The sequence below is a fragment of the Excalfactoria chinensis genome, unplaced genomic scaffold (genome assembly GCF_039878825.1).
Source record: "Excalfactoria chinensis isolate bCotChi1 unplaced genomic scaffold, bCotChi1.hap2 Scaffold_84, whole genome shotgun sequence".
NCBI lineage: Eukaryota > Metazoa > Chordata > Aves > Galliformes > Phasianidae > Excalfactoria > Excalfactoria chinensis.
The window spans coordinates 41281-66049 of NW_027315716.1; the positions used below are offsets into that span (position 1 = coordinate 41281).

General features: G+C 52.3%; 2 protein-coding genes across 5 annotated transcripts; one reads left to right on the forward strand and one right to left on the reverse strand.

The window, feature by feature from the left end:
- Nucleotides 1–860: 860 nt before the first annotated feature.
- Nucleotides 861–8577, forward strand: LOC140265305 (uncharacterized). 4 transcript variants are annotated; one of them, XM_072361227.1, is made up of 5 exons: nt 861–1557; nt 4463–4545; nt 4737–4863; nt 5463–5573; nt 5679–8577. In XM_072361227.1, the coding sequence occupies exons 2-5, from the start codon at nt 4522–4524 to the stop codon at nt 7853–7855; spliced, it is 2439 nt and encodes an 812-aa protein (XP_072217328.1). In that variant the 5' UTR covers nt 861–1557; nt 4463–4521; the 3' UTR covers nt 7856–8577. The 4 variants fall into 4 exon arrangements, with proteins under 4 accessions (XP_072217328.1, XP_072217326.1, XP_072217330.1 ...); XM_072361225.1 differs by lacking the exon at nt 861–1557 and adding an exon at nt 1581–2697 and having other exon boundaries at nt 5679–8544; XM_072361229.1 differs by lacking the exon at nt 861–1557 and adding an exon at nt 1581–2697 and having other exon boundaries at nt 5682–8544.
- Nucleotides 8578–19956: 11379 nt separating this feature from the next.
- LOC140265292 (olfactory receptor 14A16-like) lies at nt 19957–20898 on the reverse strand. Its single transcript, XM_072361201.1, has one exon. The coding sequence runs from the start codon at nt 20896–20898 to the stop codon at nt 19957–19959; it is 942 nt and encodes a 313-aa protein (XP_072217302.1).
- Nucleotides 20899–24769: the final 3871 nt, after the last annotated feature.

A 24769-nucleotide genomic window follows, 5' to 3' on the forward strand; every position in this document is an offset into this window, starting at 1 on the left:
AAACTGTAACCTGGAATAGCCAACCAAAGGGGAAAGGGGAGGGGAAAGCAGATGGGAGACAAGGTATAAAAGCTGTCACATCGTGTCTGTAGGTTCGCTTCTGCTATCAGGGCACCCGCCATTGCAATCGCGAATAAAAACTGCTTTGATCAGAGATACCGTCCTGAACAAAAATCATGGAGGATATTTCCAACAATACGATGCTAGCTGAAAAGGGGTGTGTGTGTGTGTAATGCTGGGGACCCACTGTTGCACCTCCATCCCCAATAGCTCATCTCCCAATGGCTCAATGACTGGGGCACTGCGGGGGCTTACTACCCTTTTGCCAATGAATTGGCAGATCATTCAGGGATACCTCTATCACTGGATGGTTGGACTCTTGGCTTGGTAAATGGAAAGGGATGATTATATCCATATTTATTTACTTGATTACAGTAGCAGGAGCCCTGGTGGCCATAGGGTGCTGTATTGTCCCATGTGTAAGGGGGACTGAGATTAATTGAGGCAGCATTATTAAAACAAACACCATCTTTAATGGAGCACCTCCCCACCCCCTAAGGGCCCCCCCTCTTAAAGGGCTCCCCACCCCTTAAAGGAGATCCCCCCCGAACCCAGAGACCCCCCTTTAAAGGAGACCCCCCCTCTTAAAAGAGACCCCACCCCTTAAAGGAGCCCCCTCACCTTTAAAGGGCCCCCGCCCCTTAAGGGAGATCAAACGATGATATTAGAGGAGGTGGGTAATGAAGTGATGAAGAGGAAGGCTTCTATAAGACAACGCCTGAAAGAGAAAGCAAAACTTGTAGAAATCAACAGTGTAATCATGTGAATGATTACATGTAATCGTGTTACACGTGGAAATCGTGTTGTCAACCAGGGAAACTAAGAAGCTGCCGGCACTGCAAACTACACATTGCCGGGGAATATAAGCTGCTAGAAAATAACCAAAGAATAACAGAAAAGGCTGCTGACTTTCTTCCCAACAACAGCCCAGAGCCCAGCAATAACCTGAGCAGATAACCGAGAATGGCAGCAATGTATACGAGAGATAAGAATCGTATCAATGCAGAACCGATCCTTTGTTCAAATCGAGACCCAGGCGGAATATAGACTCCCCTCAGCGCCGTTTTGCTGGTGGGTGAGAGGAATGAAAGGAACGCCAGGACAGCAAGGGAGGGATGCGTGACAACAAGGGTGTGCGAATGTCCCCACCGAAGGAAGCAAAGAGAGCCGGCAGAAAGCGATGCTTCATTAGCGTCACTAAACACAGCCCCCATCGCTCCCCCGGGTGCGGATGTGCCATGAGAACGAGCTGTGAAACTGCCTGGCAGCCGGCTCGGGACGTGCTCGCTGTGGCAATTCCTGCCTTCCTGAGCCTGTGCGGAAGAGGCGAGAGCCTGGCTGGAAGGCATCCGGGCAGCCCCGCGGTGGCAGGAGGTGCACCAAGGCCGTCCTGCGGCCAGCTCCGGGCTGAGGGCGCTCGGCATCCTCTGCTCTACGCGACTCCGAGGAGCCTGGCTACCTGCACCAGAGCTGGGAGCAGCCTGCTCCGCACCCAAGGTAGGTGCCCTTCGTGGCTCGTGCAGAGCAGCGCACGCTTCCTGCCCCCTGCCAGCAGCGCCGGGAGAGCAGCGGGGAGCGGCAGCGGACGGGGCGGAACCCGCACTGCCGCACACCAGGCGGGACCCTGGTCCCCGCTCCAGCTCCCACTCAGCGCAGCAGGTTTGCTGGCCCGGACGAGCTGCAACCAGGGGAGCAGTTTATGCAGCCCGGGCTGAGCTCCGAGTGGCACGGGAACGGGCTCGGAGCTGGGACGGTGAGGAAGGGAGCAGAGGAGGTCAGCGTGCTCTGCTGCCCGGTTGGATCTCTGTAACACAGCGCAGCTGGGGCTGCAGTTCTTCCTCTGGGCCACGGGAGACGCGAGACGGCCTCGCTCTGCAGCTCTGCACGCGTGGCTTGATGCAAGCTTTAAACTCCACGATGCCTCCTTTGGAGTGTCTTCATGCCAAGCCTAAAAGGAGAGAATTTGCCCTCCCCCTGCTCCTCCTCCCCGGCAGTCCCCAGCTTTCCTGCGGGCAACATGTGCTTCTAGCGACCCTTGCAATGGCGTTGCCTTTTGTTTGCTGAGCGCTTGCCTGATGGCTCAGCTGGGGTTGTGCAAACCCCTCGCAAGGCTTTTGTTCAGGCTGTCCCGGCAGCTGCAGATGCCTTGAGCGCACAGCTGCGGGCCCTGAGCACGTTCAGCATCTGCAGCAGCTCCGGCACTGGGCTCTGGAACGAACAGGCGATGAGAAGCTGGCAGCCTGCGGGCTGAGTGGAGCACGCGTTGAGAGCACGGCCGAGCAGCAGCAGGTGAGTAAAGCACAGCCCAGGCTGCCTTCTGCAAAGGGCACGCGCTGCTGAGAGCGTCCCCTGGCAGTGAGCGCAGTCTGCGTGCTCAGCTGGAGAGAGAGGGAGGAATGTATTTATTGATACCATGCAGGAATCACGGAGTGCTCTAACAGCGGCTTAACAAGGCTGTTGTAACCACGTGGCTGTTTACTGCCTTAATTGTTCTGTTTAGCACTGCTACTATTCGATAAGTTGCCTTATGGTTCAGATGTTTTGTTGATTTATTTACGTGTTTAAGTAAGCCGTCCTATTGATTTGAGAAGTGTGTGCCATCCAGCTGACTCCTCGCCGTTTTCTTACCCGAGGAATGTGAGTCATCATCACTTTTATTTTAGGTAACATCAGCAGGAGGTGGTTTAGAGAACGCCATCAGTCGCCTTCACAAAGTATTTTCCCAACCCTTTTTTGAGGGCTGGGTTGATTTCATCAAGCCCAAGGCTGCTTCCATTCCTGAGAGGATATACAGACATCTGCCAGAGGATTGAATCCGTTTGCCACCAGGTGTTCCCCTCACTGATCTGTAGAGGCAGCTGCCATCTGCGCTGAGGCTCGCTGTGTTTGTGTGTTGGGGGCTGCATTCACGGTGCTCTGCCATGAACCAGGTGCTGTTCTGCACCTCCTGCTGGATGGTTGGATGGCCGTACCGTTTTCTAACAGTATTTCTGCTGCTCTTTCCTGGGTAGCCGTCCCCTTTAGGAGTGCTTGCAGGCAATCCAAAGATCCCCCAGTCGGCACAGGCTGTCCTTGTTGTATGTCCTCAACTTCCTTCACCACTCAGACCTCCAATCGAACTCCCCTTTCCCATTCCTCGTCTATCACTGTTCAGTTTCCTTAGCTGCAGCTAAGGTAGAAAATAAGCCGTCATTCTGCTGCCTCTGTTTGCCTTAACAGTACAGAGGCAGTGCCGTTAATTAGTGCTATTAGTGCAATTTCACATCTGTTTGGAGCCAAACCATAGAGGTGGAGGATGTGTGTCCTAAAGGATTGTAGGCGACTCCGGCACAACTTCACCGCGTAGCGCAGCAGAAATATTGTGGATTATCAGTCGCTTTTGATTCTGGGAGGACCGGTGCAGTTCTCCTTTGCTTCATATGTCACTTCCAAACCTGACACAATAACCCCTTTCCCCTTTTGTGTCCTTTTACTGCTCCCTGTGACCTCTGCTTGCTGCTCAACTACAGCAGTTGCCACGAGAACATTCACAGAAGAATTTGGGATGCGCTTCATGTCTCTTGTCATCGGTTTGTTTCCCTTCTTGCTACCCTGCAGACTTTGCCCGTTGGTCACAGGTGGATCCAAACGCAGCATAACTCTCCTAAGGGAGAAGCAGGACGATATTTGTTGATATAATACGGATATGGTGTAGAGATTTAACGGTGACTCAACAGGATCGGAGGTGGCTGGATACACTTGGTTATTTACTGCATGGAGGGTAGGGTTACACACACACCTACAGGAGGCCCTCCCATTGAGTCACGAGGCTCAGAGTAGTTCCCCTTCCTTTCTCATGGCTTCAGACCACAGAGGTAAGGAGCTAGGATGTGGCTGGATCCTCTCCTAGTCCCAAGCTTGGTCAAGGCATTGTGTGGAAGGAATCATACGTGCACGGTCCCTCTAAGACAGAACCTTAGAGAACACATGAAAGCTCCAAAGTAACCACGGGTGTCTTATGGAAGATCTGCACTGAGAAGGAGTCTTGATGTCAAGCTGCAAGGGATCTCAGTGCAGGTGTGAGCTGCGGAGACAGCCCTGCTGGAGGGCAGGTCCTGCAGAGCTGGAGGGGCACTTGGGCTGCTCCCCGTTTTGGGGTACGATGACTGCCTGCTTGCCGTGCTTTGTCTTAAGTCCCCGGCTCAGTCTCAGCTGTTGAACCAAGTGTCAGCTACCAGTGGTTTCAGCCTCCCAGTTTGAGACAGCTTTGTGACGGTTCATCTCTTTGAGCCAGACTGTTTCCAGTGCTGCAGCTCATTGTCTTCCTCTGCAAGGCCAGGCAGTGCCCTGCAGAAGGGCTGAGCTGGGACTGGGACTGCTGCATTCCCTCACAGCTCCCCTGCCATTTTTCTTCTCCCTGCAGGCTCCAGTTCAACTTCTGCCTTCCAGCCGTGATCATCGCAGCCTGCAGGAGAGCAGCAAATGGCCGCAGCACATCCAGCTGAGGTAGGGGGTGAGGAAGCAGGCCGGAGAGGCCAAGGGGCCAGGGATGTGAATGAAGGGGAAGAGGGAGGTGCCCTCAGCCAGCGTATGTGTGTGCTGGGGACAGAGATGCAGCTGGGATGGGAGGTTGTGTCCTGTGCGAGCTGCTTGCCTGGGCCTTGGCTGTTCCCAGCAAGGAGCCTCTTTGCTTGCAGGAGCCCGTGAGCTTTGCGGAGGTGGCCGTGTATTTCAGCAGGGAGGAGTGGGCGCTGCTGGACCCTGCGCAGCGAGCGCTCTACCGGGACGTGATGCTGGAGACGTACCAGTGCATGGCCTCGCTGGGTGAGAGCTTGGCTGCCTTTCCTCCTCGTTAGGGCACCTTTGGCTGTGCAGAATGAGCCTCTGCAAGCCGGGCCTTGAATAATCGCCATGCAGCTACATATTGACTAACACCACAGTGCCAGCAGGAAAGGAGATACTGAGAAGCGTGAGTTTCAGAAGGGATTAGTATGCACGGCACTCTGATCAAAGCCGCAGAGTCAGTGCTGGCAAGCAGGCATCAGCCAGGGGGAGAAAACCAGCCCCTGTGTTGTGTGTTGCATGGTGCCAGCAGCTCCAGCTCACAGATGACTCCCTGGTTACTGCTATGGAACTGAGGATTTTCCATGCAATTGCCATCAACATTTTGATGCCTGGACCAGTGGTAGATTGTAAGAAAATAAATAAGCTGTTGTCAAGTTAATTTGAAAGAACAAATATCCCTTCACAATGTTCAGAGATGTCAAAGCATTCTTTGCTCCAAGGGAAGCTGTAGGCGCGGTGTCATTCAGGCCCAAACGGTGGTTTCTCCCTGGGGAGGGACACAGAGTGGAGCTGTTGAACAGGCACTGTGCCAGCATGAGGTTAATGCTCTCTTGTTCCCTGTTTCTCTCTCCCTGAAGCTCCACTTCCAGCCCCCAAACCCATGTTGATCTCCCTGCTTGAAGCAGGGGAAGAGCCCTGGATCCCAGATGTGCGTAGCCCTGAGGCCGTGCCAGGAGACCTCATCCCAGGTGAGGTGGTGGAGGGAAGGGGAACGCTGGGGCTGTAAGAGCCTTCTCTGCCTGTGTCTTATTTTGGGCACCGTGTGCTATTGCTGCATTTCCTCTGCCATCCAGCAGCCGATGGGATCAAAAATACAGAGGAGGTGCTGCAGAGAAGTCGCGTAGCAGAAATACAGCAGGGTCGCATCTCTGTGGAAGAAATCAGAAGGGATGCCCAGGAAGGCCTGCAGCAAGGTCAGGGTGAGCACATCAAGAAACCCCTGGGAATGACATTAGGGTTAGTAGTGGACTTCACCATAGGTCCAAAGCAGCCTGAGGAAGCCAGGAGCGAGGATGCGTGCCAGATGAAAAAGCGGAATCCGTGCGCTGAGTGTGAGAAAAGCTTTAAAATGGATTCCAGCATCACTAACCAGCAGTGCACGCACTCAGCAAAGAGGCAATACGAGATCTTTGATTCTGCAGAGAGCAAGAAATGGAGCCTCCGGCCCACTGGGCAGCAGTGCATGTACACAGGAGAGAGAGCCTTCGAGTGCTCTGATGGTGGAAAGAAATTCATGGACAGTGGGAGCCTCGCTTCCCACCAGCGTATCCACAGCAGAGAGAGACTGTACGAGTGCCCTGAGTGTGGGAAGAGCTTGACAGGTAGTTCTAAACTCAAAAGACACCAACGTGTCCACACAGGAGAGCGACCATATAAGTGCCTTGAGTGTGGGAAGAGCTTCAAAAACAGTTCCAGCCTCACCATCCACCATCGCGTCCACACAGGAGAGAGACCATTTGAGTGCACTGAGTGTGGGAAGAGCTACAAAAGCAGCTCTGAATTGAAGTCACACCAGCGCGTCCACACAGGAGTGAAACCATATCAGTGCTCTGAGTGTGAGAAGAGCTTCAAAAGTGGTTCTGATTTGAAGCACCACCAGCGCATCCATACAGGAGAGAAACCCTTTCAGTGTCCGGAGTGTGGGAAGAGCTTCAAAAACAGTTCCAGCCTCACCATCCACCATCGCGTCCACACAGGAGAGAAACCATTTAAGTGCACTGAGTGTGGGAAGAGCTTCAAAAGCAGCTCTGAATTGAAGCCGCACCAGCGCGTCCACACAGGAGTGAAACCATATCAGTGCTCTGAGTGTGAGAAGAGCTTCAAAAGCAGCTCTGAATTGAAGTTGCACCAGCGCGTCCATACAGTAGAGAAACCCTTTCAGTGTCCTGAGTGTGGGAAGAGCTTCAAAGGCATCTCTGATTTGAAGCGCCACCAGCGCATCCATACAGGAGAGAAACCCTTTCAGTGTCCTGAGTGTGGGAAGAGCTTCAAAAGGAGGTGGGAATTGAAGCTGCACCAGCGCGTCCACACAGGAGAGCGACCCTATAAGTGTCCTGCGTGTGAGAAGAGCTTCAAAAGCAGGTATGAATTGAAATTGCACCAGAATGTCCACTCAGGAGACAGACCCTTTCAATGTCCCGAGTGTGGGAAGAGCTTCAAAAGGAGGCGGGTACTGAAGATGCACAAGCAGATCCACACAGGAGAGAGACCATGTAAGCGTACCGAGTGTGGGAAGAACTGCAGGAGCGGGGGGACCCTCACAAAACTCCAGCAGTTCCACGCAGGAGAGAGACCCTGCAAGTGCTCCGACTGTGGGAAGAGCTTCAAATGCAGAACCCACCTCACCATTCACCAGCGCATCCACACAGGAGAGAAACCATTTAAGTGCACTGAGTGTGGGAAGAGCTTCAAAAGCACCTATGAACTGAAGATGCACCAGCGCGTCCACACAGGAGTGAAACCATATCAGTGCTCTGAGTGTGAGAAGAGCTTCAAAGGCATTTCTGATTTGAAGCGCCACCAGTGGGTCCATATAGCAGAGAAACCATATAAGTGTCCTGAGTGTGGGAAGAGCTTCAAAAGGCGATGTGAACTGAAGATGCACCAACGCATCCACACAGGAGAGCGACCCTATAAGTGTCCTGAATGTGGGAAGAGCTTCAAAAGGAATTCTGTTTTGAAGCACCACCAGCTCATCCACACAGGAGAGAGGCCATATAAGTGTCCTGAGTGTGGGCAGGGCTTTAAAAGGCGTTCTGAGCTGACGCTGCATCAGAGCATCCACACGAAAAAGAGACCCTATGAGTGTCCAGAGTGTGGGAAGAGCTTCAAAAGCGGTTCTGATTTGAAGCGCCACCAGTGCATCCATACAGGAGAGAAACCCTTTCAGTGTCCTGAGTGTGGGAAGAGCTTCAAAAGGAGGTGGGAATTGAAGCTGCACCAGCATATGCACAAAGGAGAGAGACCATAGCTTCTGTCTGGTGGAACATTTTGGCCAGGCCTGCATGCAGGGAGATGCCTGGGAAGTTGTCTTTTCTCTCCCTCAGAGAATCCCATCTGCTGCGGTATCAGAATGTCTGCAGCAGTGAGTTCACATGGCAGGAAGCCTTGAGTGTGAGAAGGGCTTTGTGCCGAGCAGAGAGCTCCTCTGCACTCCCAGAAGACCTTCATGCAGAGCTCAGTCCTCATTAAACAATGCAGTCCACAGGACAGGTAGCTCCTGGGAGTACGTCTCCTGCAGGAAGACTTTCTCTCAGGGCTGGTGCCTCATTTCTCATGGGAAAACCCCCAGCAGAGGGACCCTCAGGATGCTGGAGAGCCCAGGGATGCGGGAGACCAATGCTTCTCCCCACTCAGGAATAGTTTGCAAAGGAGACGGCATCACCGACACCATCTGTAGAAGGGACTTAACCCAGGAGCTTCAGCTGGCCTTTCCTTGCTGCCCAAAGCAGTTCTCTCACCATGCCAGCTTTCCACTTCTGCTCTTCCCAGCAGCCACTTTTTGATGCCATTTCCTAATGGAGAAGCGGTTGTGCAGGGCTGTGCTGTGTGTCTGTGTGCATGTGTTGCTCTCAGTTATTTCTGAGTGCACTGATGAGGCTGAGAGAAGGGTCATCAGAGCAGTAACGTGGCCCTTGGAGGTTTTCTGAGTGGAAAGGGAAGGGGGTGAATAAAGTAGCTGAGCTGTTCTGGAGCTTTCTGTAGTCTTGTTTTTGCTCTTAAAATAAATGTCAGCGTGTGGAATGAGGAGAGGGAAAGGTGCAAGCAGGGTTTGGTTTTGGTGCCCTCTCCAGCCCACTGCTTGCTTCTGGAGAAGGCATTTCTTCCACACAACCCTATCATCCTCCCTAGCTGTGCTACACATCGGTTTTACTGCTCTTCCTTTAATCGGTTGCTCAGAGCAGCTGTCCAGTTCAACCAACACAAGTGTCCACCCAGCAGACGACGGTGCCCTCTGTGTCCCACGTGAGCTCTGCATGGAGCTTACGGTCGGCAGTGATGTGGTTGAGAGTCTCTGGGCATGGATTAAGGGACAAGGGAAGTAAAGAGGGAGCCTACTATAAGCCACCCAGTGAGGAGGATGATACCAATTAATTATTCTTTAAGGAACTAAGGAATGTGTCTGGAACAGCATCACTTGCCCTAGGCACTGTAGTCCATTGGTCACTTGTTAAGAGGCATCTTGTAAGAGTACAGGTAAGAACAATGTGTTGCAAGTCAAGCAGTGGGGCAGAAGTCCAGCTCCTCTGAGCAGAGAATTTTGTCCCAGTTTGCAAGCAGAGCAAGAAAGAAGAACTTTGTGATTACTACCCTTTTGCCTTGCTCCAATTTATAGGAGAGAGGCAAGGTTCTTTGATATATGGATACCCGGCGTGAGATTAAGAAAGAACGGTTCCAATGTTGGTCTGACCAGTTCATTACAAGTCCTGGCCGTTTAGGGAGATGGGAAAGGGAAGGAAGGAAATATGGGGCAGGGAGTCTGTAGAGAGCAAAAGAGAGAGTCACCACCGTGGGCCAATAGAGGTACACAGCCAGGAAGCTCCACAGCAAGCCGGCCTCAGGGGGTTCTTCCAAGAGGATTTCCCCTCGGTGATTTCTCCGCCAAGGCTGTCTTTGGGAGTTTGTCTGCAAAGACCCCAGTTTAGGGACGGCCTTTTATCCCCCATTGCTGTGGGTTTTCTTCTTCTTCTTTTCTCTCAGCTTAGTGTGACATTCCTGGCCCAACAGATGTGCCAGCAGGGAGTGTTGCCTCTGTTGTCCTGCACAAGCATTGTCGCCTTTTGCAGTGCTCTGCTCCATCAAGCAGCACCCCTGAAAAAGGCTGCTTGTCCCGCTTCTGCTTATCTGTGCATTGACAAGCAGAGGCACTGCGGCACTGTGACAGCCACCATTCACCCCCCTAGGTAATTCAGTCAGACTCTTATCACTAGAACGGCCTCACCAAGCAAGATTGGAGACCACAAAGAAAAACGGGTTTGTCTTTCGCACCACCCGGTGGCTCAAAGGATGATTGAAATTGATGCACAAATGGCCGCTCAGGTGGTGAGGGAAGAAGAAAGAAAAACAAAAGGTAAGCATAAGGGAAAAGGGATGGGTGGCAAGGGGGAGTTAAATGTTCATCAGTTGAAGCTATAAAGTACACGGAGGATTTATGTTGAATAAAACACGGGATGACACAAAGTACAAATGTCTGAGTTACAACAGCACACAACACCGACTTGTCAGACAGCAGCCCGTGGTTCTGCAGGAGTGGTGACAAAATATTACAGAGCAAACAAAGGGTAGGGAACGATCCAGTGAGGGTTGATTTTACATTCCTTTTTCGGGGTGTCCTTTGCCTTCCAAGAATATTTGCTATGGGATTTCATTAAGGTTAGGGAAGCTGGCCTCAGGGGAGCTGAGTCAGTTGACACAGGCTGGCCAGAGAGAGAAGTGTTTCTCTGGCTTATCAGCAACTGGATGGGGACTCACAGGGGCAACTGGCAAGAGTGAGGCCTTGGGACAGAAGGTGTTGAATCGAGGATCTTCTCCTTTTGTTGTGAGCTTTCTAATACCTCCACCCCTCATTGCCATCCACCCACCTCCCGCTCATCTGGGGGAGGGGGCGAAGGCATCAGTTTTCCTTGAGCTTCCATCAAATCTCATGGAACTTCCTTTTGCCAGCCCATTATCCAGAGACAATGACATTTTTGATCAATATTTCACGTAGCTGTACTTGCTGGCAATGAGACCCTTCCAGTCCCATTGAGCTTTGGGCTGGGTAGCCCAGGGGCAAGGCTGACTGCTGCAAGCCTCACTCCCCTTGGCTCAGATTTACTGGTGAATGAAATCACCAGCCCATATTTTCTCCCACAGTTCATTAACTTGTGGGCAACCTCCCCCCATGTCCGTACTTTGTATCCTGACTGCAGATGGTTGGATGTTACAGTTCCTTCTAACACTGCCCGGGTTCTTTCTCCCTGAGACACAGCCTGTATCTTCCCTGGCAGTTGTACGCCCATGGGTTTCAGCGATTCTGGAAGCCCCCTGATTAAAGGAGTCATCCTCTCAGGATCAACAGGCAACAGGTGATTCATGATGTGGCTGCAGCTTTCTGTCGTGCATCATTTGGAGACAGGCAGCCTTTTGAACACTTTCCACTAATTGATCAGCTGTCCCAGTAATAACAAGAGGGTCTCCCCTTTCTAAAGTGTTAAGACCACCTGCCCAATAGGCATCCCTCTGTGTTAAGGACCAAGGAGCATCTTTAACTACTGTTGCCAGTTGTTATAAATACTCCTGGTCCCCAATAACCTTCAGCTTCCTTTTCAGCTAACGCTATTTGGTCTCCACCAGTGAGACTGACCCTCCATACATACTGTGCCTTTGGAGAGCGACCAAAATCTCTTTTTAATTTTGCTAACTCAGTGGCAGAGAAGGGAATTTCTTTAACATTCATTTGAGGGTCCAGATCCTGGCTGTGATCAAATGCATCTTCAGTTTTTATCAAAGGACACAATTGAGTTGGCGAGTCCTCTAATTTGTCAAGCCTGGACTTTATTTCTTCCAATCCTTCTAGAGGATGGATTTTTTTCTTGAGGCAAGTTATGAACGACAGCGTTGCTGCTATCCGTACACGTTAACAGCTCCTTAAAAGCCATTTCCAACAAAACTGAATTATGTTTTTCTCTTTGTAATTGTTCCTCAAGGTTCACCACTTGATCCTGCAGAGTTTTTACCAACTCTTGTATTGCTTTTGGAGAAACCTACATACAGATGCCACTTTGACTCTGCCCTGTATTTCCCAGTTTATCCCACAGTTCCCACTGTGTCCAATAGAACCACCTCTGCCCTGTTGTCATGGTGTTGTTATGTTGCTGTCAATATTCCACATCATAACATCATGTGCAGTGTGGATCATTAAAAGGTTCATATTCCAGTTCTGTGGAATAACAACATCCCGAGTACTCAGCTCTCGGAGGAGAACTACATATCCCAGAGGATGTCGTGGCCAGAGAGAAGTCACGGGAGGAGGACATCTATAATCTCGCTCCCAGGATGGAGCTTTCTCTCTCTCTCAGGCTCTCGGACAGTGGGAAGCGTTCCAGCCGTGTCGCCTAGAGTTCACAGTAGGCCTCTCGGTTTTCGGGGACTGTGTCTCTCTGTTTTGTTCGATTTATTGGCCTCAATCATATTGTATTATATTGTGTTATCTTGTATTCCGATATCATATTTAGTAAAATAAGTTTTTCCTCCTTAGATTGCTGCCACTGTTCTCTTTTCCCATTCCCCTTTTTCCCTTCCTTTTCCGGGCTGGGGTCCCTATGGGGCAGCTGCCCTCTGTCACAGGCACAGGTAAATCTAGGTAACCATGACACAGCATCACCCCAGTGTCACTACAACACAGCCCCAGTGTCACCCCAACATCACCCCAGCGTCACCCCAACGTCAGCCCAACATCAACCCAGCAGCATCACCCCAAACATCACCCCAGCATCACCCTAACACAGCCCCAATGTCACCCCAACATCACCCACATGTCACCCTAACACAGACCCAATATCACCCCAACATCACCCCCATGTCACCCTAACACAGCCTCAATGTCACCCCATCAACCCCATGTCACCCTAACACAGACCCAATATCACCCCAACATTACCCCCATGTCACCCTAACACAACCTCAATGTCACCCCAACATCACCCCCATGTCACCCTAACACAGCCCCAATGTCACCCCAACATCACCCCCATGTCACCCTAACACAGACCCAATATCACCCCAATGTCACCCCAGCATCACCCCAACACAGCCCCAATATCACCCCTGTGTTACCACAATACCACCCCAATGTCACACCAATGTCACCCCAGCATCACCCCAACGTCATTCCAACACAGCCCCAATGTCACCCAAACGTCACTCCCTTCAGTCACCTCCCAGTGAGCAGCACCCCAGCCTTAGACCAACAATGTCAGTACTCAGCACTGGGGGGCCCCAGGGGGAAGTGGGGGCTCTGAGGGATGCAGGGGGGCTTTGGTAGCACTGGGAGGTTCTGAGTGCTCTGAGGGGCACTGGGGGCAATGGAGGGCACTGAGGGGCACTGGGGGGCAGTGGACTTCATTGTGGGCCTCTGAGGGGCACTGGGGGGCAGTGGAGGGTATTGGGAGGCTCTGAGGGGCACTGATGGGCATTGGAGAATATTGGGGGACTCTGAGGAGCACTGGGGAGCAGTAGAGGACACAGGGAAGCTCTGAGGAGCACTGGGGACAGTGGAGGGCATTGGGGGGCTCTGAGGGGCACTGAGGAGCAATGGAGGACACTGGGGAGGGCTCTGAGGGTCACTGGGGAGCTCTGAGGGGCACTGGGGGCAATGGAGGGCATTGGGGTCTCTGAGGAGCACTGGGGTGCAGTGGAGGGCATTGAGGGGCTCTCAATATCTTATCATAGGATCATAGGATGGCCTGCATTGAGGAGCACTGTAATGATCATCTCGTTTCAACTGGTGCAGCTGGAGGCCATTCCTTCTCATCCTATCACTGTTATGCAAGAGAAGAGACTGACCCCCAGCTCACCACGGCCTCCCTTTGGAAGTTATAGGGAGCAATAAGGTCTCCCCTGAGCCTTTTTTGTAGTGAGGGGCCCAACAATGAACACAGCACTGGAGCTGCAGCTGTGGATCTCATTTGGCACTGGGGTGCACCCTTTTGCTAAAGGGGTTCAACCTTTGGCCCTTTTGAAAGGGCTTCACCCTTTTATTTCTTGGGGTTATGCAGTTTGCTGTAGGGCTGACCCATTTGGCCTCGGGGTTCTGCTTTTAGTTTCCATTTCTCCCCATTTTCCATCTCTATCCCCCTCCAGGGCTCCATAGCAGAGACACTTTATCTTTGCTGCAGCCTTCATGGATAAACTGCAGTGGGCAGAAGAGATGCATGCAGACAAAGCAGCAGGCATCTGAGTGCAGAGGGATGCTGCCCATCCCATTTCTCTTCCTATCTACGTCTGCTCTCACTCTGTGCTTTTCAAGGGGTGGATCTTTTCCCACCTCCTGAGCCTCCCCTGCTCAGCAAAGAGTCACAACCACCAAACTGAGGGGAATAATAGGTATGTATTTATTGAGGGCTTTCTTAACAACCAATTGGAGGTAACATTGGCTAATGGGCTAATTACAATGAGATGCCGTTAGCATAGGCCACGGCTGCTTTGATGAGTCAAAGAATGAAAGAAGACCAAGAGAAAAGACGGAAAGCAGGGAAGGAGGGACAGAGAGGCAGCAAAGCGAGGCGGTTCAGCGCCCGTAGATCCAGCCACGTCCTGCTGTCGGGTGCGGATCTTCCGTCTGATGGGCCGTCGGAGGTTTGTTCTTCAGCTGACAGCGACTCCCGATGACAGTCCAGACTGATTTCCAACAAGTCCAACGTGGTGGCACTCAGCCGCCTGCCAGCACTGCCCCACTGCTGTGCCTGGGGGCAGGAGCACAGGACAGGCCCCCTCCGTGGGGACAGAGCCCTGTCCCCTGCCCCAGCACGCAGCCCCGAGCTGGGAGGGGTTATTGAGCTGGGCGGTCAGATGGGCAGCAGCCCATCACAGACCACACGCAGGGTCCTGCTTGCAAAGTACGCCACGGAAGCGTACATTGGCTGGGGCAGCACCCGCAGCAGGAGCCGATAGAGCAGCTCCTGGTCATAGTGCCGGGCGTAAAATAGGGCAAAGCCCAGCACGGCAACGAGCAGCAGCTGGAGGCAGACCAAGATGAGGCAGATGGTCCTGTGGGGCAAAAGAGGGGTCCTGGCCATCAGCCCACTGATGGGAGCCCGGCTGCTGTCGGTTGGGCACAGGGCAAGGAGGGGAGACTCACTGCATCCAGAAGGAGAGCCCACGTCTCCTGGCCCGCTCCTTCTTCTCCTGTAGGTGAAGATGGGGCAGGGATGGTGGTCAGGGCCTGCTGCGCAGCAGGGCTTCATGCAGGACTCGGGAGCCCAGCAGCACAACAGTCCCCAGGGAGACCACTGTTGGATGGGGTGAGGGTGCCGTGTGTTCTGCCCCTTACCAGCTGTGCCTCCACCAGCTCCGGCAGCACAGCCCCAGGCACGCGCTCTACCTCCAGCTCCATCTGATGCTGCCGCCTGTGGGCAACAAGGCTTGGTTGGAAGCTGCCGGTCTCTGTCACCGCGGGGGCTCCCCAGCAGCGTGTGCCCACCCCAGGGCTGGGACGGGGCCGCTCTGCCACACCATGCAGGAAGCAGAGCCCCATCCCCAGCAGCGCTGCAGTCCCATTGCTGCCCCAGGTGTGTCAGAGACCCCCGTGTGCAGGCGTGGGGTGCAGGGTCCCATGGGTGGCTCCCATGCACTCACCAGGCACCCTCCAGCTCCAGCTCCTCCCGCTCCTCTCGCAGGCGCTGTTTCTCCCGGCGCAGCACCTGGCAGACAAAAGGCTGAGCTCCATGTCCACAACACGGGGGTGGGCAGCCCCGCTCCCCTCGCCCCTCCACACTACCTCCATCTCCTCGCTCCCAGCCTTCAGCTGCTCCTCCAGCTGGGCAATGAGCTGCTTCTCCTGCAAGACAACGGCTGTCATGAGGGCTGGCCGCCTTGGGTCCCACGGACCCGAGGGATGGGGACCGAGGTCCTCCTGCACAGCCAGAGGCGTGAGGATGCCGAGCTGTGAGGACGAGCCCTCACTGCCCCCTACCTGCTCCAGCTCCTCCTTACGGGCAGCCGTTCTTTCAGCCCGTATTTGCTGGGCGTCCTGTGGGAAAGAGAAGAGCAGCGGCCGTCAGGGCACCGGCGCTCCCACGGGGCTCCGTCCCCTCCTGCCTCCTCCATCGGGGCAAGCAGGGCCTGCAGGGCTGGAGCTGCAGACCCACACGAGGGCACTTCTCCCACCCCACCGCACCCCACACAGCAGCATCTGCTCACCTTCAGCAAAGACGCCCTGGCCGCGGCCGTGCGCTTCTCCATCATCCGCTCGTGAGCCTGTGCGAGGGGAAAGGAGCGGCGTTGGCACCCGGCTCTCTGCTGCCATGCCGTGGGCAGGGTGCCCTCCAGCCGGCAGCTCGGCCCTTCTGTGCCCGTCCACCCAGAGCTCACCTGCTCCAGCTGCTGCAGCAGCTCCACGCGCTGCAGAGCTGTTAATGTTCCGCTGGCAAACTGGGCCCGCATTGCTGCACCACTGGCACAGCTGCTCGCAGGACCTGCACCGCCTGCAGAATGGGGCCGGCAGGTTCGGCGCTGACCCACTGCCCCTGCCCCACCCCGGGGGGGCTTCTGTGAGGTCAGCGCGACATTGTGACATCACCAGCACAGGAGGGTCCTGGGAGGTCACAGGGACAGAAGACGGTTTGTGCTGGAAGAGTCCTTGAAGGTCATAAAGAACCAGAGAATGGTTTGTGTTTGGGATGGCATGCGCTCCTTGGGAGGCTCCTTGATGATCAAAGAAGCGTGGATCGGCTTGTGTTGGAAGGGTCCTGGATGGTCACAGGACCGTAGGATGGCGTGGGTTGGGGTGTTCCTTAATGATGATAGAAGTAGTGAAGGGTTTGTGGGGGAGGCTGTGGGGCAGCAGGTGAGGACCTGAAGGATACCTCAGCTGGGCTGATGGGTCACCAGGAAGGGAACAATTCTGTTCACAAGGTGTGTGGGAAGAGCTTTGTCTGGAGCTCAACCCTCAGTAGACCCCAGTAGACCCCTCAGTAGACCTCAGTAGACCCCAGGGGACCCCTCAGTTGATTCCAGTAGACCTCTATGTAGACCCCTCAGTAGACCCCTATGTTGACCCTAGTGGACCCCTATGTAGACCCCTCTGTACACCCCAGTAGACCCCTCAGTACACCCCAGTAGTCCCCTATGTTGACCCCAGTAGACCCCTCAGTAGACCCCTCAGTAAACCCCAACAGACCCCTCAGTTAACCTCAGTACACCCCTCAGTAGACCTGGGAGTGCCTTGACAGCAGGAAGAGCTCCATCCAGAGCTCATTGCACACCTGGGGGTCCACGTGAGGAACTCTATAAAGGTGCCAGCCTGTATGTAAGAGCTTTTTGGATACAGCTGGAACCTGTTGAGGTACCAGAGGGTCTGCACTTGGGTGAAGCCCTATCCGTGCCTGCAGCAGCTCTGAGCTGACATGGCAGGAAGCCTTAGAAATGCCCTCGAGTGTGAGAAGGGCTTTGTGCAGAGTGCAGAGCTCCTCACACGTAGGAAGAAACTGATGTGGTCAACCACAGCTCCTACCTGATCAAGCACCAGGGGATCCACTCAGGGCAGAGACCCTAGAAATGCCCGCATTGCAGGAAGAGCTTCATCTGGAGCTCCATCCTCATTAACCATCGCCCAGTCCATGTGTTGTTATTGGCCCTGCAAGTGTCCCTGGTTGCAGGAAGAGTTTCTCTCAGGGCTGGCAGCTCATTTCTCATGGGAGAACCCCAGTGCAGAGAGACCCTCAGGATGCTGGAGAGCCCAGGGATGAGGGAGACCCCAACCCTTCTCCCCACACAGGAAGAGTTTGCAAAGGAGATGGCATCGCTGGCACCCTCTGCAGAGGGGACTTAACCCGGGAGCTTCAGCTGGCCTTTCCTTGCTGCCCAAAGCAGTTCTCTCACCATGCCTGCTTTCCTCTCCTGCTCTTTTTGATGCCATTTCCTAATGGAGAAGCAGACACGTAGGGCTGTGCTGTGTGTCTGTGTGCACGTGTTGCTCTCAGTCATTTCTGAGTGCGCTGATGGGACCCAGAGAAGGGTCAGCAGAGCAGTAACGTGGCTCTTGGAGGTTGGCTGAGAATCATCTGTGGTGGAAAGGGAAGGGGGTGAATAAAGTAGCCAAGTTGTTCTAGAGCTTTCTTTCTTCGCTGTAGTCTTGGTTTTTTGCTCTTAAAATCAGTGTCAGCATGTGGAATGACGAGAGGGGAAGGTGCAAGCAGGGTTTGGTTTTGGTGCCAACCCCAGCCCACTGCTTGCTTCCGGGAAAGGCCTTTCTTCTACACAAGCCTATCATCCTTCCTAAGCGTGCTGCACTTTGGTTCTACTGCTCTTCCTGAATGCTTTAACCAGGAGCTCAGAGCAGCTGTGAGACACCAAGCCTTGGCTGCCACCAGTAAAACTACTAAGCTTTCTCTCTTCCTTAACGCACCATCCATTACAGCTTGAAAGAGCAGCGGCCTGATGTACCCTACCAGATAACAAGCTGCCAACCAGAGGGTCAGGGACAAGGTTCGGTGTTAGAGGTAGGTTTAAGCTTAGAATTAGGGCTGAGGGCTAGCACTGATGGTTAGATTTAGTGCTAGGTGCAGTGCTCGCACGTGAGTTAGTGTTAGGGCGAGGGATGTGATAAGGGTTGGTGTTTAGGGGAAAGAGCTTGAGTTTAGCTTGAAGTTTAGGACAGGAAAGGGTGAAGGTTGTACTTTAAGATACTTTAGGTATACTTTAGGGGGTTCAAGTTATGGGTTAGGAGTTAGGGATCGAGTTAAGGTTAGATTACAGATTGTTATATGGGTTAGAGTCAGCGCTAGGCACCAATTCCCAGCTTCCTTACATGGAGAAAAGCTACGTGAAGACACGGACAGATATAGTTAATGGACAGCAGAGGAAAGCAAGAGGCATAGTTCTGTAAAAGTAGATTTTACCAAGTCCAAATTATATCCACTGAATCATAGAAACACTTGTGTTGGAAAGATGAGAAAGATGATCTAGTTCCAACCCCCCTGCTCTGGGCAGGGTTGCCAACCACAAGACCAGACAGCCCAGGAACACGTCAAGCCTGGCCTTGAATACCTTCAGTGATGGGACATCCACCCATTCTCAGGGCAGGCTATTCCAGTGCCTCAGCACACTCTGCATGAAGGATCTCTTCATAACCTCCGACATAAACCTCCCCTCTTTCACTTTAAATCCATTTCCCTATCACTACCTGTGTAACAAGTCAGTCTCTCTCCTGCCTTTCAAGGAAGTTCCTATCAAGTACTGCAAGACTGCAATGAGGTCTTTCTGGAGCGTTCCTTCTCCAAGCTAAACAATCCCAACTTCAACATCTTTCATCAGCCCTCTGATTATCTTTGTTGGTGCTCCAACAGGTCCATGTTTTCCCTGTGCTGGCTTTGCCAGGCCTGGGCACAGTGTACCAGATGGAGCCTTCAAAAGGCAGAGTAGGGGGATGCAATCAGCTCCCTCTCACTGCTGGATACCCCTCTGTTGGTGAAGGCCAGGTTACCATTGGTCATCCAGGCTCCAAGAGCACAGTGCAGGCTCATGGCCAGCTCTTCATCCACCAGTGTCCTCAGTTGAATCCACTTTCCACAATGGAGAACCTCTGAGCAATAGAAAATATCTTCTCATTTTGTCAAACACAGATTTCCAGAGCCCCAAAACACTCACTGCCCACGTCCTTCTTGGCTGCTATTTCATCTCAGACACGATGAAGCTGTTGTGCTGTTGTGATCCCTGTTGTGGCTATTCCACATCAGAACATCATTCAGAGCAGTGGCAGTTAAAGAGTTCGTGTCCTGGTTCCGTGTTACCGCCACTGGGGGCAGTTTGGGTTCCCGGAGGGTCACGGACTGACATCTTGGGGTAACCCCGTGACAGAAGCATATGCTGAAATCACAAGCTGCCTAGAAAGAAGGAGGGAAAGGAACACAGTGAAAGGATTTGAGGGGAACAAAAGAAGCATAAGGAGTTAGAAAACATTAAAGATGCATTGAAGAATGAAACACACTAAAGGAAAACAACAGAGCACAAGCTTAGAGTGGGATACATTAGGAGTCACCTGGGGAGAGAGATGGAATCAATGAATCTTTACTGCTGTGTAATCTGCAAATGCACTGATGACACAATTGAGAACATCCAGAAGAGTTAGGCTACGTTGTGTGGTTTTAAGAGGAATAGATGGTGCCTACACTTATCCTGGGCTCACTACAAGCCTCTACAAAGAGCAACCTCCCAAAGAGATCCTTTCCCAATGATAATCAGCTCTAAAATGGGATCTAGGAGAGGTGGAGCCAGGCTCCACACCTTTTGCTAGCACAGGAGATTACCTTCACCTGTACTCCTAGGCTTATTGCTTGCCTCAGGTGGTTAATCAGAGGTTCAGGCTGTGATTCAGCAGTTCCCATACAAGTAAAAAACACCCTTAATAAGTTTCCAAATGGCATCCTTCAGTGCCTGGTTCCGCACGCTGTAGATGAGGGGGTTCACTGCTGGAGGCACCACGGAGTACAGAACCGCCACCAACACATCCATGGCTGAGGAGGAGGTGGATTGGGGCTTCAGATAGGTAAAGAAGCCAGTGCTGATAAAGAGGGAGACCACGGCCAGGTGAGGGAGGCACGTGGAAAAGGCTTTGTGCCGTCCCTGCACAGAGGGCATCCTCAGCACGGCCCTGAAGATCTGCACGTAAGAAAGCAGAATGAACACAAAACACCCAAAAAACAAAGATGCACTGAGTGTCATGAGGCCGAGATTCCTGAGGTAGGGGTACGAACAAGAGAGCTTGAGAATGTGTGGCATCTCACAGAAGAACTGGTCCACAGCGTTGCCTCGGCAGAGAGGCAGTGAAAATGTATTGGCAGTGTACAGCAGGGAATGGAGAACCCCAGTGCCCCAGGCAGCTGCTGCCATGATGGCACAAGTTCTGCCATCCAGGAGGGTCCCGTAGTGCAGGGGCTTGCAGATGGCAACGTAGCGGTCATAGGACATGATGGCGAGAAGGAAAAATTCAGCTGACAGAAAGAATGAAAACACAAAGAGCTGTGCAGCACACGCAGTGTAGGAGATGGCCCTGGTGTCCCAGAGGGCGTTGGCCATGGCTTTGGGGACAGTGGTGGAGATGCTGCCCAGGTCGAGGAGAGCCAGGTTGAGGAGGAAGAAGTACATGGGGGTGTGTAGGCGGTGGTCGCAGGCTACGGCTGTGCTGATAAGGCCATTGCCCAGGAGGGCAGCCAGGTAGATGCCCAGGAAGAGCCAGAAGTTCAGGAGCTGCAGCTGCCGTGTGTCTCCCATTGGCAGCAGGAGGAACTCGCTGATGGAGCTGCTGTTGGACATCTGCCGCTCCTGGACATGGGGAATCATCCCAGGAGAAAAAAAGGCAAGTTAGGTGAGAGTTCTCTTGGCACAAACCTGTACCGTTCCTTGGTGACCTTCCTCCTGCTGAGTAATCCAATCCTTTTCTTTCTCTGAGGGAAATGTTGGTTCAGATCCACAGCCTAAGATTGTTTTCATGAGTTGGAATAGGGATGGAAGAGGAAAGTAGGAGAGGCCTCTGCCCGTGGGCTCTGGAGAAGGCGATCCTGAGCCACCCAGGTGGGTACACTGTAAAGTGGCAGGAGTGCTCAGTTTTATTTGTAGAATGTGACGTCTCTCTTAGCATCTCTCCACATCATCTCCATGGGCTGATGCTCATTCTGTCCATCGAGCCAGGAAAGGCTGATGGAACATAAGGATGCTGCTCACAAACCTACTCATCTCCAAAGCTACAGCACAGCAGTCTCAGTGCTGTGTCAATATATACAGCTTGTCTCCCATTTCTCTGGTCATCCCTACCCTAACGGTAGGAAAATGAACAAAAGGCAGGAATTCCCATGTTTGGTCCTCTTTCTTGTAAAGTCCCCTCTGCAACACCCCGAGCATGCAGTGCAGCTGTGAGCCTCCAGCCTATGCAGCACCCTGAGCAGCAAAAGGCCCCTGTGCTGCTGGGGGTCTACTTCCCCTTCCCCACATCTCCCTACAGCTGCCTGAGCAACTCTCCGGGCAGGCTGAGTGCTGAGCCTGGCTGGCGGCTGAGTCCTTGCCCTGGCACAGTGACCTGGGATGCAGGGATCCTGGCTCTGCAGGACATATTTACACTTCCATAGGGACAGGATTCAGCTAAATCCATTCAGGCATCTTATCCTGAGGTTGTAGTCCTGGCTCCTGGAGGGGATTCAGCTCCCTCCCATGCCTCCCACACACCCAGCCAGACCAGCACTGACCACACATCTGGCCACAAGCAACTGGCCCCCTGCAACCCTCCTCTTGCACAGCCTTCTTTCTCCTCCATTGGCATTCATTCCCATCTTTGCCTGTTGCAGTCACTCTCCAGTTATCAGCTCTCACTGACTACATTTCCCTCTTGGATCCCCAGTGCTACCCCCGTGCTGGCTGTACCTCCCTCTCCCTGACGGAGCTGCCATCTGTGTCACACGGGTTGTGCTGCACTCGGTGACATCTCGGTGTCTGGTGTAAGACAAAATACCCTTAAATAGGACATCTCCTTTTTTGTTTCAAGCGATCCTTGAAACCTTCATCTGCAACACAGAGACCTCCCTAAGGAGCAGTTCAGGCCTGGAAGACTTGAGGGAAATGACTTGTTAGGTCTTTCTGCACTGTAATGAGCCCCACAGCGTATGTGGTGTCCATGAACTTTGGGGACCGAGGGAAGACTGCTGTAAGCAAATGATGGAGGTGCAGTCAAAATGCTGTCCAGAAATGTTAGAGAGTGTTGGAGCTGTAATTGGTCCCTGTGGGGCCATTACCAACAAAGCCTCCCCACAGCTGTGTTAGAGCAGATAATTGGAGGCTGTGATTACAGGCAGGCCTTCATCTTTTTTGCTTAGCACCACTACTGTGGGGAAGTGGGCTACAAACTTCAGTTCAAGATGATGAGCACAGCACCAATAGATGGTAGCCTGACAGTCACACCTGGTTTGACTGTGATGTTGTTGGCTATTCTCAGTTGGCAAAGCATGAAGAGAAGTTTGTTACTGTCAGACTTTAGCTCTTTCTACTGCCACTATTGATGGAGGGTAGTAAGGGACACCAGAAACTCCTTGAATAACTTCTCATTTTGCAGTTTTTCATATACAGTCAGTTGGCCATGAAAACCACGGAGCCCATTGGCTGTGTGCTACACCACGTCAGTTTCTAGGAAGCTGGTGAAACATTAGGGCAAGTGATTCTCTTCTTGAGATACTCCTTTAAAGAATTAAGAATAATATGTATTGTTGTCCAGGCTGAGCTGCTTACAGTAGACTCCCACAGTGACATCCACTTTATTTCCTTGTCCCTTACACAGAGGCTTTCAACCATGTCATTGCTAACTGTAAGCTCCATTCTATCCAGCCCACCACATACAGCACCCCTATTCCATCTTACCTGCCCTGCATCTCTGGCCTGGAGAGCCCAGAGCCACCCATCACACACAGCACACCCCTCACAGGACCACGTCTCATGCTGACGGTGGTGAAGCACACAGGGCCTCCAACTTTGGGTGCCAATGTGAAAAACCAATAAGGCATAACAGCCTCGCACATGGGCACCTGGGGGGCTGCTTGTTCCCTTGGGAGCTCTTGTTTGTGGCTGTGTGGAAAAAGGGCCTTTCCTCTTGGGAGGAGTATAGGAGTGTTGTCAGGGCCTGCAGAGAAGCAAAGACGAAGGATAAATCTCACATGGAGCTGAAGATGGTGAATGAGATAAAGGATAATGAGACGATCTTCCTACTGGTTTTAATTTCTCTTTGGTTTTCCTCTTTTTCTCTGAAAGCTGTTAGTAACTCAAGCCTTATGTGGTATTTGAATAAAGCATATGGCTTAGACAGATACGATTGTGAGAGGGCCAACGCATACAGGAGAAGCATTTTGTAGAAATCTCCTAAAGAAGCTGATTTTTTATTTCACTTGTGTATGAGGGTCGTTTCACCTTCATGTAACTGGGGGGACTGTGAATCTGGTTGTCTCTGCCCCAATTCATGGGCAGGACGTGACCGCGTTGAACGAACTAGAGAAGGAACGTGGCTGGTAAAGGGCCATAGAAGTGATTCTTTCAGCACAACCTGTCAGGTCATCCCTCGCCTGCGATAGTTGTGCTGTGGTGCCAGAGACCTCCATCAGGACTGTGTGATCAGTCCTTGCTGTTGTGTCATGAGCAACAACTGGTGAGACTGCAGAACCATCAAAGTAAGGCAGTGCCAGGGTGAGTGCCAGTGCAGGAGTCGAGGTGAGTGTCTGCAGCACGCAGGGAAAAGGAAGCCAGTGTAGGACTGCTTAGAACAGCCTTGGGTGGAGATGGCAAGAGCGCTGGCAAGGCTGGAGGGCCCCAGCAGGAAACCAAGCTCTTTGTCCTCTTTGCTGCAGCAGTTGTGTCTGCCTCCACCCCTTCCTAGACCTCATTTAAGGGTAATCTCTTGCTGGAGATCCCTGCCTACCTGAGGCTCTCCAGAGGCAGGCAGCTCTGCTGCATTTGGGCTTGTTCTCATTTGCTGTATCCAAAGACTTTGCCCCCCTGCTGTTATCATCTCAGCATAGTATTACAACAAGCATAGGCTGCACAAGGACTGCCATTGTGAATGTGGTTTATTAGCTAAAAATTTAGCAAGTATTACCCTGCTCTAATATCATTTCATATTATTTTTCCAGCAGTAAGAGGAAATCAAGAAATCACTTCAGAAGCACATGAAAAAACAGTGTGAATCGATGGTCTCTCATGGAAAAGAGTGTTCCAATGGTGTCTACCCAACTAGTGCTATGATAACATTTTTTCTCCTTTCTTACATCACACACCTCCCAAGCTCCGAGCCATGCGGTAGGCAGGATGTTGGGTGTACACACTGGACTTGGTGATACAGCACCAGATTATGTCTTCTGGAGTAATTGATTTGAAAAGTATGGAAAGTGTTTGCCATCCTTACTCAGATCACATACTATCCTACTCTGCAAGAAACCCCGAGAAGAATTTATAGGATTATTCAATGAGCGAGGTACTATTCATGGTGAGTAAACGTGGTAGAATGAACTTGTTACTGATTACGAGCAGCTTTCCCTCACTTACGCTGCTGTAAATTTAAATTAACTCCACTCAGTCGACGGCGAATAACTGATATAAAAACAGAGTAAGAGGAGAATTAGTCTGTAAGTATGTCTAGAATGAATAAACAGCAAAA

Coding starts and splice junctions, on each gene's coding strand:
- LOC140265305 (XM_072361227.1), top strand. CDS start 4,522: ATGGCCGCAGCACATCCAGCTGAG. Junction 4,546..4,736: donor CCGCAGCACATCCAGCTGAG/GTAGGGGGTGAG, acceptor CTTTGCTTGCAG/GAGCCCGTGAGCTTTGCGGA. Junction 5,574..5,678: donor GCCAGGAGACCTCATCCCAG/GTGAGGTGGTGG, acceptor TCTGCCATCCAG/CAGCCGATGGGATCAAAAAT.
- LOC140265292 (XM_072361201.1), bottom strand. CDS start 20,898: ATGTCCAACAGCAGCTCCATCAGCGAGTTCCTCCTGCTGCCAATGGGA.